The sequence below is a fragment of the Micromys minutus genome (genome assembly GCF_963924665.1).
Source record: "Micromys minutus genome assembly, chromosome: 1".
Taxonomy (NCBI): domain Eukaryota; kingdom Metazoa; phylum Chordata; class Mammalia; order Rodentia; family Muridae; genus Micromys; species Micromys minutus.
The window spans coordinates 220,948,185-220,967,673 of record NC_137969.1 but is presented as its reverse complement, the minus strand read 5'-3'; the positions used below and the strand labels follow the sequence as shown (position 1 = coordinate 220,967,673).

At 44.2% G+C, this 19,489-nt stretch overlaps 1 protein-coding gene across 1 annotated transcript in view; it reads right to left on the bottom strand.

The window, feature by feature from the left end:
- Positions 1 to 19,489, bottom strand: part of SYNE2 (spectrin repeat containing nuclear envelope protein 2) — a 259,839-nt gene that overhangs the window by 94,533 nt on the left and 145,817 nt on the right. The window contains exons 61-66 of the mRNA XM_080930654.1: positions 17,468 to 17,599; positions 14,027 to 14,215; positions 13,449 to 13,523; positions 10,988 to 11,101; positions 10,285 to 10,401; positions 4,157 to 4,387 (exon numbers count right to left, since the gene is read on the bottom strand). Of these exons, the coding sequence (XP_080786780.1) occupies positions 4,157 to 4,387; positions 10,285 to 10,401; positions 10,988 to 11,101; positions 13,449 to 13,523; positions 14,027 to 14,215; positions 17,468 to 17,599 (858 nt within the window). The remainder of the gene's footprint in view (positions 1 to 4,156; positions 4,388 to 10,284; positions 10,402 to 10,987; positions 11,102 to 13,448; positions 13,524 to 14,026; positions 14,216 to 17,467; positions 17,600 to 19,489) is intronic.

Genomic DNA, 19,489 nt, shown 5'->3' with positions numbered 1-19,489 from the left:
GGGACTGAACTGGGAACCGTGTGCACACTAGCATTGCTACCTACCTCTAAGCCACACCCCTAATCCATGGAATCAGTCTCTAACACAAGTGGGCTTTAGTTTCTTTACCCGGAAATATGAAAGTTCTAGAAACAGGATGAAAGGGACCTTGGAAAAACACAAACTTTGACATGATCCCATGCTAAAAATCAGGGACGGAACAAAATCAGCTCAGAGTGCAGATGTTAGGTAAGTAACCCTATAATCTCTTTAGAAAATAGAGTATGCCCAGTGGTTCCTGCTTATACTGGCTGGTTTTGTGTGTCAATTTGACACAAGCTAGAGTCATCCAAGAGGAAGGAGCCTCCCTTGAGTCTCCACGTGCTGTAAGGCATTTTCCCAATCAGTGGTCAGTGGGGGCCGTGGCCACTAAAGCATCACCCCTCCATGGCCTCTGCATTAACTCCTGCCTCCAGGTTCCAGCCCCGCTTGAGTTGCTGCCCTGATTTCCTTCAATGATGAAGAGCACCGTGCAAGTGTAAGCTGAACAAACCCTTTACCTGTTGGTCCTGGTGCTTTGACCCAGCAATAACAACCCTAAGACACTGCTGGTTCACAACACATGCTACTTAGTCTGTGCGGGTTTGGAGTCCACTCTTACCACACACTAGCCATGCTTGCTCAGGAACACTAGGTGTGTGCCTCAAGTAATCTTTAAAATCGAGATGACAGAATTTGCCATCTAGAGTCATTGTGAGGAATCAGTCAATTAGCAGCAGATGTTTGCCTTAATACATGTGCTTTGTGTTTAGAGACTTAAAGTCATGTAGCGTCTTTAGGCACAGGATTAAGTAGAAAACCTCAACATTTTCCCCACCTTCCTAGTCTTTTCTGTTGTAGCCCATGTGTCAATCAAAGGAGAAAAGGAATTCCACATTTATTGACAGTTCCTCCTGGCTCATTTCTTCCTTTCTTAAGCAAATTCAAAAGATCAGAAGAACAAGACAGTAATTTGGAACTTCAAATGCTTACTGACTGATACCGTGCCATCCACCAATCCGCACAGGAGTCTAAAAATAAATCAGCTGCAGAAAGTGCATTTCCAGGTAAGCCAGGCTCTTTGTGTTCTTCTTCCTGAACTCTCTCAACGTTCGTGCCAACTGGCTGGGCACAGGGTCAGCAGCTGTCCTTACCCACATTCCAGCCAAGGCCACTGGGACAAAAACCAACTCGGGACTGAACCAAATTTGGTTAAAGAAACATACTACCTCCAAACAGATTGTTCAGTATGTGTGTTATAAAATCTCCATCCCTGAAAACTACTTCCTGCATCCCGGTGGGTTCTTCAGAGCCTCAACAACACATACTTCCACAGTCCTGGCTTTTGGAGTGAGCTATTCCCAAAGCAATCACAACTTTATGCTAGCTTGCTTACCCGTGACGTGGTTTTATGCAAATATTTTATGTCTACAAACTGTCGCTTCCCAGTGAGCATTTCAATAGCTGAAAACGGATTTTCCGTGACTCGTGAAGCCTCCTGCTTGTTCCTGTTTTACTTAAGCAGTTTCTGGGTCTTCTGTCTACTAATTAATGCTGTTGTACTTAAAAATTTCTTTCAAATTTCATTATTTTTTATGTGTATGGATATTTTGCCTGCGTGTGTGTTTGCATATCATGTGTGTGCAGTGCCCCCAAAGGCCAGAGTCACAGATATAGTTGTGAGCCACTACGTAGTGTAGGTTCTGAGAATCAAACACGGGTCCTCTGGAAGAGCAGTCAGTGCTCTTAACTGCTGAGCCACGTCTCCAGTCCCTTAGATTACTTTCTTAGGATCAGTTATACACACACACACACACACTTAGATGGCCTGGAACTTACTTTGTAGACCAGGTTAACCCTGAACTCAGAGAACCACCTGCCTTTCCCTGGGATCAATGGCATGAATTACCAGAGCCAGCAAATATTTCTTTCTTTAGAAAGTTTTCCATTTTTTTAAAAAAAAAATTCCTTACTTTTCCCCCTTTTCTCTTTCTTTTTTAAGTCCTCCCCTCCCCCAGTCAGCACCTGAAAGGTAGATGCGGCAGATCTCTGAGTTCCAGGCTAGTCTGCTCTACAAAACACGTTCCAGGTCAGCCTGGGCTATATGGTGAGACTCTAGCTTTTTGTTTGTTTTGTTTTCAAAGGCATTATTAGGCCAAAGAAAAAGAACATTTCATATTCTCCCAAGTGACCTTCCAAAATGTTGATTCAATCAGACAAAACTACCAGACATGAACCAAATTTTTCTAATTTTGTCAGAATGTTATCAATTTTATGATGGTTAACAAAAAGGCAACAAAACTGCTGTTTTAATTCATATACTTTATGTGTTTTGAGTCAGGGTCTCATGTAGCCCAGGCTGGCCACAAACTCACTATGTAGCCAAGGATGACCATGAATTCCTGCTCTTCCCACCTCTGCTCCCAGTTGCTGAGGTCATTGGTACACGCTGCGCCATGGGGCTTTCTGCATCCTGACAGGCTGTCTACCAACCCCAGCGACCATTCACAGTTTTTATTTTAATTTTCACCTCAAGCTTTAAATGATCAAACACGTTGTTTCTTAACTGGTCTCTTTGTCCTCTGGCAACTTTCCACCATAAACATCACCACTTAGGAGCACCGAGGGCCCTTTATGTCTCAGCATGAAACGATCAGTATCAACATTGTCATATAAATGAGAGAAGAGTGATCTTGTTGACCTGTACTTTATTTTCCTACAGTAGGTTCAAAGCCCACCCCTGCCAAACCCAAATTTCTATATATTCAGTTTAAATATAGTTTAAGTATTTAAATATTGTTTCAATGAAGCATATTTACAGTCATTTAGGTAAGACTAGTCAATAAAATGCCTCACCTCCCTCCATCCAGGTTCTCCACTGTGCTAGGCCATTATCTAGATGCCTAAGCCTCTGGGAATCTTTGTCCCATCCCACTACCCTCTATGAAAAACTTCCTGGTTCCTTAGACTCATGTTCCTGCCAGGTCTGCCCACAACAAGCTTCTTGGGTGCTCCTGCCACCTGGTGGGCACATCTTATCTTTGCAAGGTCCAGGACTCTTCAAAATGGATGCAAAGCAGCAAGAGGATAGGGATGCTGGTGGTACCCAAGCCATTGGCATGAGGGCTACCTATTGGTAGTCAATCTGTATCAGATAGCTTTAAGGAGCTGGAGCTCAAACTTGAGGATACTTGGGGTAAAATTTAGTATAGCCCTTGTCTGTTACTGGGCTTAACTTTACCCCTGGGGTAGACAAACTGACTATGAAGCCTGCCCTAAACCTTGGAACCTCCCCTTGCAGGTAGTTCGAGACAGACAAAAAGGAGGCGGATCCACCTCCAGTGGAACTGGCTACCCAACCACAAGACAGCTTCCTGCAAGAAGAGCTTCTAGAGGCAGGGCCAGTGCTTTGAGAGGCACTGAGACAGGAGGGTGCCTTCAACCCTGGTGGGAGGCCAAGGCTGGTCTACTGTGCATAGCTTGGGGAAAGGCCACCTTAAGCAGCCGGCAGATCTCTGCTGTTGTGACAGCAATCACACCACCCAGGTGTCGTCATCCCGGCCCCTCCCTGGAGAGACACAGAAATCCCCGCCTTTGGGCTGAGCCACCAAGCTATCCTCAGAGTGACTTCAGACAAGGAAGTTGACTCCTTCACCTTCCCAAGCTCAGGGCGCCCGTGCTAACATGGCACGAAGCTTTATCTAGTCCCCGAGCGCTTGAGTTTGAGTCCGATGAGATCATCATTTATTCTCAACAATCTTGTGATTACGGATCACAGCAGCAGATATTGGGCGTGGTTTAATGCCAGACTCTTGTGAGCTCATTTAATCCTGACCAAAATTTCTATGAGCTACTAGAGGAGGAAAATCAGGTTGAGAAGGGAATTGGTCAACGTTCACAATTACTGTGATCCCGGGCTGGTTTCTGATTCTCGACTCTGGGCTGTTAGTCACTCCTGTCCCCTCAGAGGGGCCGACTAAATTTCAAAGACTCACAGGGAAAAGGAGGAGATGGGGCCACAGCAAATGTGAGCTGTAGAACTGTGGGAGGAGCACACTGCTGCTCTAAGAGCACGTTGCCGCACCTTGGCAGGAGGCTGGCAGCTAGGTAAACCCTCACCCCTGCCTGTCTGTCTTACCTGGCACCCAGCCAGCTCCTCCTCCACCACCTGCTGCATGTCTGTGTCTAAAGTTTCGGGCTCCAACGCCACGTTGGCTTGCTGCAGCCACGCTTCCAGCTTGGCCACCTCGGTCTTGCAGACACGGAGGACGTCTGCAGCCTGAGGCCTACTTCTCTCCACGGTGGCCTCAAAAGCTCCTTGTTCTCGAGGAAAGTCCAGCGGTGCAGCCTCAATGGGAGGTGTGGCACCCTAAAAATGAAGCCAAAGATAATCCAGCAGTGAGAGGCCAGGAATCCATGGCTTTCCCACCCAGGGCTTGGAAAGACCTGGGAACCTGTCTCTTCCTCTTCCCCCTCCTCCCCAGTTAAAAGAAAGAAAGTAAGGACAGAAGGAGAAAGAGAGAAAAAGAAAAATTCACCTCCACACTCATAGCAACGGCCACGTGACCTGGCGGCACAGGTTTCCAAGCAGCCGATCAGCACGCACACAGGTACAGTATTCCTGGGCACAGAGGCGGAGAGCAGCGATGCCCAGGAGACAGGTGAGTGAGTGCGTGAGGGTGTGTGTCCCCAACACTCCAGGGAACTGGCCGGTGCTTAAAGTCCTTAAAGTCGTATGACACAAGACTATGAGGCAAGGCATTACATGGCTGTGTACCCAAAGACCGAAACCAAAACCAAACCAAAAAAAAAAAGCCTCTTGATGCCAGTGGGGCTAATCTGATGCTGGAATCTTCCCAGGTAGCAAGATTACATTTTAGCTTTTCTTTATCCATCTAAATTCTCTATTAAAAACAGCTTGGGGCAAGTAGTGAACTTCCTGGAGTAATACAGACTGCTCTCTCCCTTCCCCCAGAGAAGCTAAGCTGGCTTTTGGCTTTTTTCAGAAGCACATTTAAGGACTGACTGCTTTGGTGTGAAATCTGAATTAAGTGCGACATATTTTTCTATATACTGAAGCAACTGGGTCTCTTACCACTACAAGAACAAACTCTCTCCCAGTTAGAAGATGGAACTATTCTGATGCTTACGTATTTATAGTTTCAATACGGAGGTACAGGTTGGTTTTAATATGATAGTCTTGCCCGACACACTGTAGGACCTGTGTACCTGTCCCAGAATACACAGAGAGGACATTGACCTTTCTGGAGAAATCCCTTTAGAAATAGGGATTTGCAGTTTGATCTGTAGAAATAGAAGTCTCCACGTTTTGTGTTAATTAGAATGAAAATGAATTGTAACGTTTTCCGCTTTAAGATTGTGAGCGAACTTGTTAGCATCTCTCTAATAGAACACAGACGAGACAAACCACAAACTTCTAACAGGCGATGCTCACAGACATACATCCTATCTCAGAAATACGACCTCAGAGGGTTATATTCTTCCTGACTACCTACTGCTCTACGTGTCTTTGTCCTTTTCCAGTAAAATGCTATTTCTTAGGTTTGGGTATCCTTGGTGGTAGGATAATTGCCTGATGTGTGAGAGGCCCTGAGTTTGATCCCTAGCACCCCAACCCCCCAAAACAACAACACAACAAACAAAACCCCAACAAATATCTGCCTCCGTCCACCTAGTTTTATGGCTTTCTTCAAGGTTGACATTCTCTGAGGTCTCTTCCCTGAGCCTCACACACCACTCTGCCCACCCTCACTCCACAGGGCTGTGCTCGCTGTTAAGGTAAACAGTCCCTGGGATCACTGTCAGACATTAATTTCTAGCCTAACTAGTTATATATAACTGATTAGCTATTTCCAAGTTTTGGGGCATGACTATGCCTTCGTGGCAAAGACTGTGTGACCTTCTTTTTTCTGTTATCTGACATCATCGGTTAATATGAAGTGGTTAATCTCTAATGACTAATTTGTCACCCATTTTCTTAATTTACTCAGCGTTTTTATCTGGCCCCCTCTGGCAGGCCATGTACACACAATTTTAACTGTCAGTATTAAGCCGGTCTGCTTTCTTACTACCTTACTTCAGGAGGAAATGAGCAAGCTGGCTGACTAATCCGCCTTTTATTTAAACCTGAAAAGAATCCAAAGGGGGTGGGGGTGAGGGGGCAGAAGAAAAAACAATTAAGGTGTAACCTTAGAAGAACTCCAAGTGGCCTGGGTTGTTCAGGATTGTCAGGGTGCACTGCCCCCCACCTTCGCTCCTACCCTACTGTTTTTCTTTGGGCAGTTCTGCACCCGGAGACTACAGTCAGTTCATACATAGCCTCCCATTCCACCAAAGTGCTGAGAAGTGTAGGCCTGGACTTAGTAGCCCAGGGCTCTGGCTCTATGATCCCCAGTAACTTCCTAATCAACAACTCTGCTTTGTATGCTTGCCCTAAATCCCGAGGGCAGACACTTCGGTCCGTGTTTTACAAACTGCATATTTTTTAGGGGGAGGGGTTAAAAATGTCGCCACAAGTGTTACTACATAAGAATTCTTACTACATAAGAATCTGTCAGGTCTCTGATAAGGAAACTAAAGGGACGATCTTTTATTGATATTACTTATTCCTAATGACTGTGGTACCACCCTTGGCACAATACAGGACCAGCTCCTTGTTTGGCATCACAAGCCTCTCTGTTCCCCACACACAGATAAGGGAAGTCAGACTTAGCGTGTCACAGATATAAAATAAAACCCTGGCTTCTTGAACTATAGTTGTTGTCCCAGAAATGAATGTGGCTATGAAAAACCCACCAACACTAAAAAGTTTCTAAACATAAAAGTACAAAAAAAAAAAAAAAAACATCAAACATGGAACAACAACAAAGTTCAAACATGAAATGAGGCTGGGGGATGGCTTGTTGGGTAAAAATGCTTGCTTCACAAGCATGAGGACTTGAGTTGGACTCGCAAGCCCCACATAAAAAGCTGCGTGCAGCAATGTGAATCTGCAGTCCCAGAACACATAGGGAGAGATGGCAGGCAGGACAGGCGGCTGTCAGGAAGCCAGGCTGGAGTAGGTAGCAGACACAAGAGACTGGCTCAGCAATGCAGAAGAAGAACAACCCCCGGCAGAGAATGTCAGTAATTCTCAGTAAACCTCAATCTCCTGGCTTCAAACAAACAAGGTGGAAGGCAGGAGCCAGCCCTCAGAAACTGTCTTTTTGTTTCCATGTAGGCACCTTGGAATACATATTGCCCATATTGCATTACACAGTTCAACATACACTTTCTAATGTGCATCTCCACACCATATGGAACAGCATTCAATGCCCTTAAACACCTTGGCCCAGATTCAATACCACAGAATGGTATAAAGTCCTTATTTTTACTGTACAACGTTTTCTGGTCTTAAAAAGAAAAAAGGTAATTGTTTGTGAACCATTACTCCAGGAAAGAAGCTGTGCTTACAGAGACCTATTGGCTGATTAGAGATTGTAATGTTGCAGGTCCAGGTCTAATGAACTCATATCAGGCTAGCTTTAGAGGCCCCCTCCCCCGATAGCAATCAAAATCCTAAATGTGTCACCAGATAGCATCTGAGGCCTATGGAAAAGCCTCCCCATCTTGCTGTGACCACCTCTCTGATGTTCTCACCAATATATTTTAAATTTGTCTTGATTTGAGTTTTTGTAATATGGGAAACAAAGATTTCTAATACTTTCTTACCATTAGTCCTCAGCATATTTCAAAGTAATGCATCTGTGAACTATGTTGTGTAGAACATACACAAACTCATGGAACTGGGACTCACTGCTGAATGAGTGGTTCATCAAAGAAATCAAGAATAAAATAAGAAATTCCCAAGAAACAAATGGAAATAAAAAATAATATTAATTAAAAAGAAAGCCTATGAGCTATAATGAAAGCAGTCCTAAGAAGTAAAGTGCTTAACAGCACACACATAGATATAACACATGACTTAGTGTCACAGATGTCCATCTTAAACATTTATTTTCATGCAACATAGAACTGACTGAGACCTTTACTAAGAGTACTGTACTAAGAGTAGTGTATGCCTGCACCTTGCACTGGGAACATTGAACACTACATATCAAAGGTCAGCCTGATATTCAAACAAACAAAAACCAGAAACCAACCAAGAAACGAACTAGCTAACCAACAAACCAAGAAACCAACTGGCTAACCAACCAACTAACCAACCAACCAACCAACCAACCAACCAACCAACCAACCAACAACCAACCAGCCAACCAGCCAACCAAGAGACCAACCAACCAAAGAACCCACAGAAGGTCTGCTAAGAAGAAAACAGAAGCATCTAATTCATAGTTGTTGTGATAGCCATCCAGACATCCAGCCATCCAGTTAAACACTCAATTATTTAGTCAGGCGCATTTATACACAGGACTTGAAACTTAACCCTGACACTCAGAAGCTATCAGGCTCTGCAGACATAATGGCTTTAAGCCTCAATAACTCCATCTGTCAAGTAGTAGCTACCTAACATGGCTAGTGTGAAGGTTAAGAAAGGTAATATTAAAACCTCAGTGTGTGGCCACTGAAAACATCACCTCAGTTTATGGTACTTTCCCCTTTTCTCTTACTTCTCCCAGTTGATACCATGTTCAGGGTTAACGATACCACAGACCAACCATACCAGGAGTAAGCATTAAGCAGAATTTCTACTAGAGCCAAATCACAGACAAATCTGTGGATACATATCACACACACACACACACACACACACACATACACGTGTATGTATGTGTATATATGTATTTTCGTGTAAAGTACATATGCCACAGTAAGCGCATGGAAGCTGGATAATGATTCTGCAGACTAGTTCTCTCCTGTTTTTACATGGGTTTGGGGAATTTAACTCATGTTGCCAGGCTGTACTGCAACTGCCTTTACACATGTTCTGTTGGCCTTACACCCCATTTTTACTGTAGTTTTAAAAAGAACAGGTGCTGGCTCAGCGGTTAAGAGCAGTGACTGCTCGTGTAGAGGTCCTGAGTTTAATTCCCAGCAGTCAGTGGCTCACAACCATCTGTAATGGGATCTGATGCCCTCTTCTGGTGTGTCTGAAAATAGTGACAGTGTACTGATATATATAATAAATAAATCTTAATAAAAGAAGATCAGACCATGAGTCAGAGAGATGGTGTAGTGTTACACACGCCTTTGCTGCTTTGGCACAGAACCCGGCTTCAGTTCCCAGCATTTGCATGCTGGCTAACAGTCTTCTCTTGGGTCTCTAAGGGCACTGTGTGCATGTGGTACATGAACATGCACACAGGCAAAACAGCCTTATATAAAATAAATACAAATAAACCTAAAAACCAAACAGCAAAACAACAACAACCAAAAACCCAGAGCAATTCTGGCTTGCAAAATCAAACAAAAGCCAGAAACGACAGCAGGTCAGCAGGTCAGCGACTTTCCCGGACCTGTGCTGAGTGCTGCCAGCGAGCGTACAGCTGTGACAGCTGTCACCTCGATGGGCAACACTGGAAGAGAGGTGGGGAAGGACGGAAAGGGGGCAAAGAGGAGTGACAATGTGACCGTTCCTGCTTGTAAGAACAGAAAAAAAGATGAGAAAAAAGACATAAAACGTGAGCCCATAAGAAGAGACTTCAAAAGCGCCTCTTTTAGGAGTTATTAGTGAAAGCCCTGCAGCTTCAGGGTCCAGCCTGGAAGCAGGGTCCTGCAGTAACCCTCCGTGAGAAGTGCTGTGGGTTCCAAGTTAAGAAGTTGGAAGGGAATGCTCTGGGGTGACTCCTTACTTCCTTATTTAGTTCCCAGGGTTCACTCTCTAAATCTGATCTTCTTTTGTAAACACAAGGTAGGTATTAACTTGCCACATGATCTTATGGTTAAGCAACAAAGAACATCAAAGTGCTTTTTCCAAACAGGCCCCAGATTCATATGTGCGGGTCTCTGTTTCACCTCCCCCGCGTGTTACACACACACCTCCCCTGCGTGTTACACTTAACGTTAATGCATTAATGCAAGGACTCTCTCGGGCTGACGACTGCTGAACAAGTGGGAAATGTCAACGGCGGATGGTCAAGCTTGCAGCGGGACACAGGTTGACAACATGCACGAGAACGGTGGCCTATATGGGGAGCTCCTCGCTCAACACGCACAGCATCACAGAAGTCAGACAGCCGCGGGCAATCGTGGGTGCCACTCTGGGAATCTCAGCAGCCGGCTTGTCATCGACAGGTGGGGACTCACCTCTTCTGTTTGGCTGAACCCCGGGGACAGCTCTGGGCCTTGCTCAGTGCTTCCTGAGTCTGGTACGATAATGTGTGCCATGGAACTGTCACAGGTGCTAATTCTCCCATCTGCGCCCTGTGGAGAAAAGAATCAACTCGGCTCTACCTTGCTGCCAGGAGGGGCCTCCTCCTCATCTGCTCCCTTACTCTGCTCCCAGGGAAGTCAGGTGTGTCATTTTTAATGGTTTTTTTTTTTAACCTTATTATTTGTATATGTGTGCATATACCTGTGTGAGTTTATGTCAACCATAAACATATAGGATCCTGTCTCAAAACAAAACAAAACACAAGGGCAGACTAGGCAAGGAAAGGCAACACTCCATGAATAGCCACACAGTATTGACTTAAAAATTACTGACTTTTTTTAAGTGTCCTCAATATACTCATGACTGATACATGAGGTAACACATGTGAATGAACTTGATTTGTCTATGTCATGATGAACCCGTGCTGTATGTCCTAAATGTGTACAATACTGTCAAAAATGCAGAAGCATTTCCTGATCTAATCATTCTTTGTAATGAATCCTCTGATTTTCTATCTCTTACTTTTAGTCTTCATATGGGCCATTCTGAGGGCTTGGGGGTGCTGAGGGCAAAGTGAACAGAGAGGAGGATGGGAAGAAAGCTCAGGCACTAAGGTGCTGACAACCCTGTGGTTACCTGCACAATGGTGGCGGAGGAGGAGGAGGATGCCCCATCCCCCTCCAGATCCTTGCAGTGCTTCCCCAGAAGAGACCAGGATGCAGATGGTGGCTCTGTCCTCCCATGTCCGTCCTAAGACAGTGCTCAATTGGTTAGCAAAGAGAAATATTTCCTTCTCGTAACTCTCTAGCTACTCAGCTCCTCCAGACAAGACTCGGCCTCCCGGAAACTGCCACAGCTCTTACTCTCCCTCTACCCCACATCCCTTGGATTCCTTGCACTAACTCATGTCTCCAAATGTGAATGCTTTTCTTGAGCCTAAAAAAAAAAAAATCTGCAGTTTTCTTTACTAAAGAGTGACAAGTTCACGTCCCACACTGGGGATTTATAAACAGCTGTTTTAGAATTTAATCTGCTTCGATAAATGGATGATATATGCCTGTTAGGTGTAAAGAAAAAAAAAACTGCCCAAACCCACTAACTGCAGGAAGACAAGTTAAACCAAGGGTTTGGCTCAGTGATTAAGTTCTTGTCTAACACGTGATAGGTTAATCTGGAACTAAATCCACAATACTGCAAAATGAATGAATAAATGAGTACAGAAAGATGAAAAAAAGTCTCACCATCATCATACTTAAGATGGTGGCTTTTAGTCAAATGGCTGGAAAATGCCCAGTCCTGGGAAGCATGTGGAGGCACAAACTCATGGATGCTGTTTGGAATTATAAATGGGAAAACAGCACAGAGGCATCTGAAAAAACATAACTGTAACACCACATGCTTCCGCCATTCCACCACAGGCCATATGCCCAGAGGAGATGAGGCTGGTACGTAGCAGAGATGTCTGTACACTTGTGTTCATTGTGGGATTATTCACAACAGCAAGTCATGGAATCAACCTCAGGGCCAGTCAATAAATGACCGGTTAATGAAAATGTGTATCGGCAAAGTGTGTTGGTGCATTCAGTCCCAGCACTTGTGAGGCAGAGGCAGTTGGCCTTGTCTACAAAGTGAGTTCCAGGCCAGCCAGGGCTACGTAGTGAGAGCGTGTCTGAACAGCAAAGCAAGCCAAAATGTGGTGGGTATGCCCAATAGAATACCATTTCACCATTAAAGAAACCAAAAAAACCAAAACCAAAAACCCCCTGGGGATTCTGTCGTCTGTAGTGACACAGTTGAACCAGAGAATATTAGCTTAAGTGAAATAACTAAACCCAGCACAGGACCACAAACAGGACGTGACATCACCTAGATATCAAGCATAACAAAGATGAACTTGTCAAGACACAACATGAAACAGGGCACAGTGGTAGATAGAGGGGGGTTAGAAAGACATTGAGCAGGGATACAAATTTTCAGATAATGACCAAGAGATGCAGTAGATGTCATATATACTTGAAAATTGCTTAGACAGGGGCTAAATGTTATTTCTTATCACACAAAAATGAGTTTGTATGGAGATCCATGTCAATTAGCAGCATTAGGCACTCTGTGTGTGTATGGAATAATGCCATGCTTTGGTTATAAAATCTTGTAACTGTTACATGACAGAAACAACCCTGCAACTTGATGAATATGTATTTTTGTTGCTGTTAGAGGCAAACAAATTCTCTAAGTGGATCAACTCAGAAGCAGGTAAATGCCTGAAATGGAAACGTGTGTGTGTGTGTGTGTGTGTGTGTGTGTGTGTGTGTCTTCTTTGCTTGGACCCTGGATCCTCAGACTGTGAATTGAGGTCGTCTGGTGGCCAGAGCACAAAGCAAACTGTCACCCACAACCCTCCAACTCCATGCTCTAGTGACACTCAATAGGACAAAGTATTTACTCGGTGTGACAATGGAGCCATGGAATAATCTACAAAATAAGCAAAAAATTGTCTTGTGGTTACACCTGACTCACCACAAGCTGCAGCAAGCTTCATCTTTGAGCTTAAGCAGTGTGATTCCTTAGTGTTACAAGCATGAGATGGAAATTGGTACCAAGAAGGTCACGCTGCTTTCAACCAGTTACAAGGAAGCAGTAAGAATCAGGTATATTAGTGGCAAACACAACTCATGTCCTTGACAATACTAATCTAAAACAAAAACATGTTTCAAACGTGTCTCAAACATGCAAAACAGTTATCGGCTACAAACCACACCAAAGCCAATACTCTCAAAGCCCCAGAGGAAGAATTCAGAAGTCGGTGTCTGACAGAGGATTCCTTTACACCAACCAGCCCCTTTCCTCCGGGGCAAAGTGGGCTTAGATGAACTTAACTATAATAGTAACTGACTTAGCACTTCAGTCTCCATTTAAAAAGTTTTAAACAATTAACATTGACTTTAAAAGCCTTAGGTTTCCATGTGTTTTTCTATGACATACATTTAGAGATCTGGTCCTAGCCATGTCCTATGTATGTTCCCTCCCCATCCCTACACACAGATAATTTTAAAATATTAAGTCTTTTTTTTTTAAAGGAGAAAAAGGTTTTCCTTACTTCACTCTTCACGGAGCTTTCTTCTGCCTCCTCCTTGACCACCGGCAGGAAAGACATGGAGTTTGCTCTGCACAGCTGTAAGGCACGGCACAAGAGCACCTGCAGTCAGGCTGTGGACCAGCATCGAACCCTGGCCTGGTTGCATTTTTGTCCAATGTGTCCACCCACGCCCATGCCCAAAGTTCCTGGGCCTGGTGCCTTTCAGTTCTTCCAGCAAAGCCTTGCTGGTGAAGTCTCATTTGCATGATCCTCACAGCCCCACCTCCGAACAGTAGGAGTGCTCTTCCCTGCTGTGGACTCTGAGTGGTCTCAGGAGCTGGACCATTCTGAGTCTGCAATAGGGCGACTCTTCTAAGACAGATACTTCAAAGGCGGTTCCCTCCCATCTGTTCTGGGAATGTCATAAGCCTGTCTTTAACTCAGGTGTAAGAATTCTGGGTTGGGTCCAGAGCAGACACACCCAGAGGATTTGTGCTCAGTAGTAAACAACCTCAAGTGGAATATTTCCACTTTAAAAAAAAAATTCCTTTGCTGGCCCCTGGAATGTGGGGCCAGAATTAAGTGAAAGCCACGCCTACCTTCCTTTCTGAAGCATCCCTCTCTGCCACCGTGCCCTCTGCCACGCCTGCCGAGTGCTGATCTACTTCTGGCTGGTCTTGCTTCAGGTGCTCATGAAGGTTCAGGACAGCAGTCTTCAAATCCACTAACAGATCCTCCTTTTTCTGGTTTAGATTCAGAATCTGCCTTTCCAACCCTTCCATCTCTCCCTGTTCAGAAAGAGTTGTGGGCATTTGAGAGAAATCAGAGTGGCTTTTGGATGCTCCCAGGGACCAGCTTCCTTCAGTACAAGGGATGCTTACTGCCCTGGTCCAAGGCTACTGGACCCAGAAGCTACTTCACAGACCTTGTAAAGCAGAGGATCTGGGGGTTGAACAAAGTGTGGGAACTCGTAACAAGGTCCACAGGTGACTGATGTGCAGTCAGGGTGGGGAGCCAGTGCCATAGCTGCTAACCACAGGACTCACAGAACCAGATTCCCAGGGCCAAGCACCCAGAGCCTGTAGTCTGATGAACACATACTTCCCACTTTGTGCTCAGAATATTGCAAGTACCTGTGTCCATGTTTCCCCAGGAGATTATTAAGATTATTATTATACACAAGTAAGTTTTCTTAGATATGGGAAAGCCCACCCTCTGCCCATTAGGATGATGAAATTATGGGATCTTAGGTTTCCTAGGAATTGTGGGTGACAGTTACCCTGACTCTCTAGCGCCCTTTGCCTGACAGCCTCTTCAGAAAACTTGACTGTCCATGGTTGGGTGGTAGCTCCAGCAGCAGAGTGCTTGCTTGCATGTGACTCCTAATTTCATCTCAAGAAATAGACACTTATATAAACATGTTTTTAATGTATTCCTTAACATCCCTCTCTGGTCAATATTCTTAAATTCACTAAATTGTGTAAGTATCTATATGTATGGATGTGTGTGCACATGAGTGCCGTAGGTCAACCTCAGAACTATCCATCCTTACACACACACACACACACACACACACACACACACACACACACACACACACACACACAGTCTTACTAGCCCTGACTGGCTTGGAGTTTGCTATGTAGACCAAGCTAGCCTCAGACTCAGAGATCTGGTTGGCTCTTCCTTCTGGGTGCCAGGACTAAAAACATGTGCTACCACACCTAGCCCATCTATTTTGTTTTTTGAAACAGGGTCTTACTTGCTAGAACCCAACAAGTAAATGATGCAGACTGACCACCAAGTCCACTGCCTGCCTTGTCACCCCAGGGCTGAAGGTACAAGCATGTGTCACACACTGTTTTTTTTTTTTTTTTTTTTTTTGGAGGGGGGAGGCTTTCTTCTGGGGATTGAAATGTAACTCAGCAAGCACGGTCACCAACTGAGCTGCCTCCCTAGTCCCCAAGCCATTAGATTTTTTTATACTCAAAAAAGTAACATGTTGCTATGAACAAGAGAGGGTTCTGATGCCTGGAGTGAAAAGGCAATTTTTGCCAGACTGCAGCTAGTGTGGCAGGGCTACCATTGGGCTTTCCTATGGCTCCTGGGTTCTGGCGCTCACTGTTAATTCTATCTGCAAGAAAAATTCTCATCTGGCTGAGTTAGTTCTGAGTTGACTATGTCTCATGTTCCACTTTCAATAGACACTAAATTTCAATAGGAGATGGCCCCCAACAAAAGCAGTACCACCGCTTTATCCATTGGGGTAAACTCAGGAAACCAGCAACCAGCGACATGTAGGCCGGTAGACACTGTACCACCATCTGCACTGTGACATCCATACTACTCTGGGAGCCTCTCGTGGGGTCCGGAGCTGAGGGACACTGTCCCTGAGGTCAGTATCATTGCCACGATGCTACCGAAATGTTACCGGCTGTTTTCACTGTGTTGGTACTTAGACTGAGGGCACAAACGGATTAGTGGCAAACCCACAGGCATCTTTTATGAATCAAGGTCGGTGACACCAATTATTTATGGTAGGTGAAGCTTGCCAATCCCATCTAAGAATGTAATTGATGAAGACATATAGGCTGACGATTAGTGGTAGAGTACTTGCCTAGCAAGCCCTGTGTTCAGTCCCCACATTGCATGCCCCAAACACATCAATCTGTAAATGACCCAGCATGACGTGATAAGGTCATGACGTGATGTGTCAGACGATACAGCACTGTCACAGTGCATGGAGGGACCAAAATTAAGACTGAAAAATCCATCGACAAGGCCTTAGATCCCACTCACGGTTAGCCCTAGCTTGCCATTTGGTGAGTTTTACTGTAGGGCTGTGCTTTTAGGTTTTTGTTTTTAAATGCCCACGAAACTGTGGCACACGCCTTTAATCCCAGCACTCAGGAAGGCAGATACAGAGGCAAGCAGAACTGGTCTACACAGTGTGATCTATTGCTAGCATCCCTTCTAAAAGGTTGATCAGCAATTGGAAGTCTCATGGATATCTTTTCCACTTCATGGATATCACACTTACACTAAGTCCTCTGGGAAAGGAAGAACTTTACTTTTTCTTAGGTCAGTTCTATTTGTCTCTTCTTTCCTGATTCACACCTATTGCCAGCCAGATGCTCCATCCTGATGGTCCTTCAGGGCTCATAAGGGCCATCGAAGAAACGTGTGTGTGTGTGTGTGTGTGTGTGTGTGTGTGTGTGTGTGTGGTGTGATGAGCCCCAAAGACTTAGTCTATGTGTGAGTTCCTTTATTTGTACTTATGCACCATAAGCTCTTTGAAGTCCTGAGATTTTAAGTATTTGTAGAAACTTGGTCCCCTCACCCCACAGAGCTGCTCCCACTGGATCTGCATTCTCAATTCAGCAGTAATGGGCTGTGCCACCCGGATCTCTCATACTTCACGTTTTATGTTAAGCAAGTGACCCTCAGTCTCCCAGCTAGTAAAGGCCTGGGAGTTCTGAGCACCACATTAACTGCCTGCCTGTGTAAGTTGTCAGGAAAATCAGATGTCAAGAAAAATAGGCAGCTTTCATGGCCTTGGCCTCTGTCACACCATTTCAATACAGACGTACCAATATAAAAACAAAGCCTGAAAAGGCTCTATCCAGAGAGATTTATGGCACTAAAAATGCAGTTCTTTATTATATCAATATTCAGAGTTTTACTACCGCTCAAGTCCAGCCTACCTACTCTACCCAACCCCCCACAGCAGCATACTGGGCAGAGAAAATGCAAACCAAGGCACGCCATGCTTACAATGTGGGCACCCAAGAAGCCCCACATGAGGACTCAAAAGCAAAGACCTACCCAGTTTCTGTAGCTAGATCTCAAGTCCAGGGGTTACAATGGCAAATTAGTGACGCCATCCAACCACGGTGTTACAAAATAAGAATGAAAAGAACATTGATGCAGCTGGGAAAAAGATCTCAGGCACAACACTGCAATACTACACCAGACTCTAGACACTAAGGGTGAAGTATGAGTTCACGGGATGGGTGGACAGAGGAATGGATGAGACATACCTGTAATGACGGAAGGTCAGCCACTTGGTCCTGTGACATACGTTCAGGGGAGAACTCAGCCGAGAAGTTAGTTAGTATCTGCTTCAGATGGTCTATTTCTTCATCACATTCAGCGGTCTGCTTTATGACAACCTATAGAAGAACAGTCACTGTTACCACCTAAGTCACACACAGGCCATTTCTATCATCCACCCCATCTCAAGTGTGACTATACACCCATGAGGATTTCAATAGGAAACAGACGCTTTTTTAAAATAAAAAACTGTATTATTATTTTGTATCTATTTGAGCATATACAGGAGCAGGAGCTGAACTGGCAGAGGTCAAAGTTCAACTTGCAGGCATGATTTCTTTTTTTCCACCACATGTAGCCTTGGGTCAAACATAGGCTGCCAGACAGAGCAAGCAAGTGCCTTTCCCTGCTGAGTCACCTTGTGGGTCCCTAAAATATTCCTGTAATATATTTGTTTTCTAAATTAACAAAATCTCCAAATATAGATATATTCTATATCCCAGATATTACCTGAATTTATATTTAAAACCTAAATGGCAAAGTTTGCCACACTGGAGCCTAATTTTTACAATTCACTAGACTCCAGGGCACCTCAATGTTTGAGACACAAGTCGAATTAAACACTTCTTTGTTCTAATGTATTTCTTTCTTTTTTAAAATAAATTTCATTTATTTATATATGCATGTTTCTAATGTATGAGTCTTCTGTCTACATATATGTCCACATGACAGAAGAGGCATCAGATCCCATTAGAGATGGTTGTGAGCCACCATGTGGTTGCTGGGAATTGGACTCAGGACCTCTGGAAGAACAGCCAGTGCTCTTAACCTCTGAGCCATCTCTCCAGCCCCACTCTTATGTATTCGGGGAAACATTTTATAGTATGCTAACGAAGTTTCTAAGTCTTATGAGATTACTGGTATGTCATATACACCATTGAAGAAAGTTCCGGAACTAAGTGTGTGCACGCGCACAGACACGTGTGTTCCTTCCATCTTTCTGTGGGTTCTAGGGATCAATCTCAGGTCACCAGGCTTGCAAGGCAAGCTCCTTTACCTACTGAACCATCCTGCCAACCCACCATGCTATATGATAAGCATGTGTCACGTTCCACGTACAGTGGTAGCGGGCTTCATCCTGAACACACAGTCCATGTTATTTGACATTATGGTGAACTTCTCCAATCCAGAAACCCTCCCTGCCACCCTTGAGAGTCATGCACATTTCATGAGTAACAGTCAGAAGCTTCCAGAGCCCTGTGAGTCTGAAGAATGAGACAAAGCTAAGCAGAACATGCCATGGACTGTAATGTTCAGGGAAGAAAGCTCAGATTTATTTGTAGACTAAATGAAACAGTCAAAGTTTGATCAAGTATTAAAAACAAAAACAGACTTCAATAGCAAAGTCTTAGTATTTCTCTGGTGTGCTTCATATTGAAGCAAAATATCTTTTGAAATGACACTGGTTCTGCCTACACATAATCCTTCTTGGTATTTAAATAAAATATTTAACCAAATAGCTCTGCTGACTAGGAATGAGTAGCTATATTCACTGCACATGCCTTTCCCCAGCCTGCAGAAATGAACGACATTCTTTATGCCCCATAAAAGTCATTTGCCTTATTTTCCACAGTAGGGGGACTTGTCCCACTCAAGTGGGAACTAAAGGAAATGTCCCATATTCCAATATTTTCATTACCAATAGCTTACTTGCTCTGAAATATATGAGGGGCACATGTGATTCCAACCCACATAGTAAGATGGAAAATGTTCACAGCACAGTTTGATGCCTAACATGACAAAAAAAATTACATATATATATATACATATACATACATACATACATACATACATACATACATACATACATACATACATACATACATACATACATATATATATATATATATATATATATATATATATATATATATAATGTCCTTTCTCTTCTTAAAGAGATTTCTTTAAAGCACAGTTAGGGTTATTTTTCTTTCCCGACCAAGGCTCAG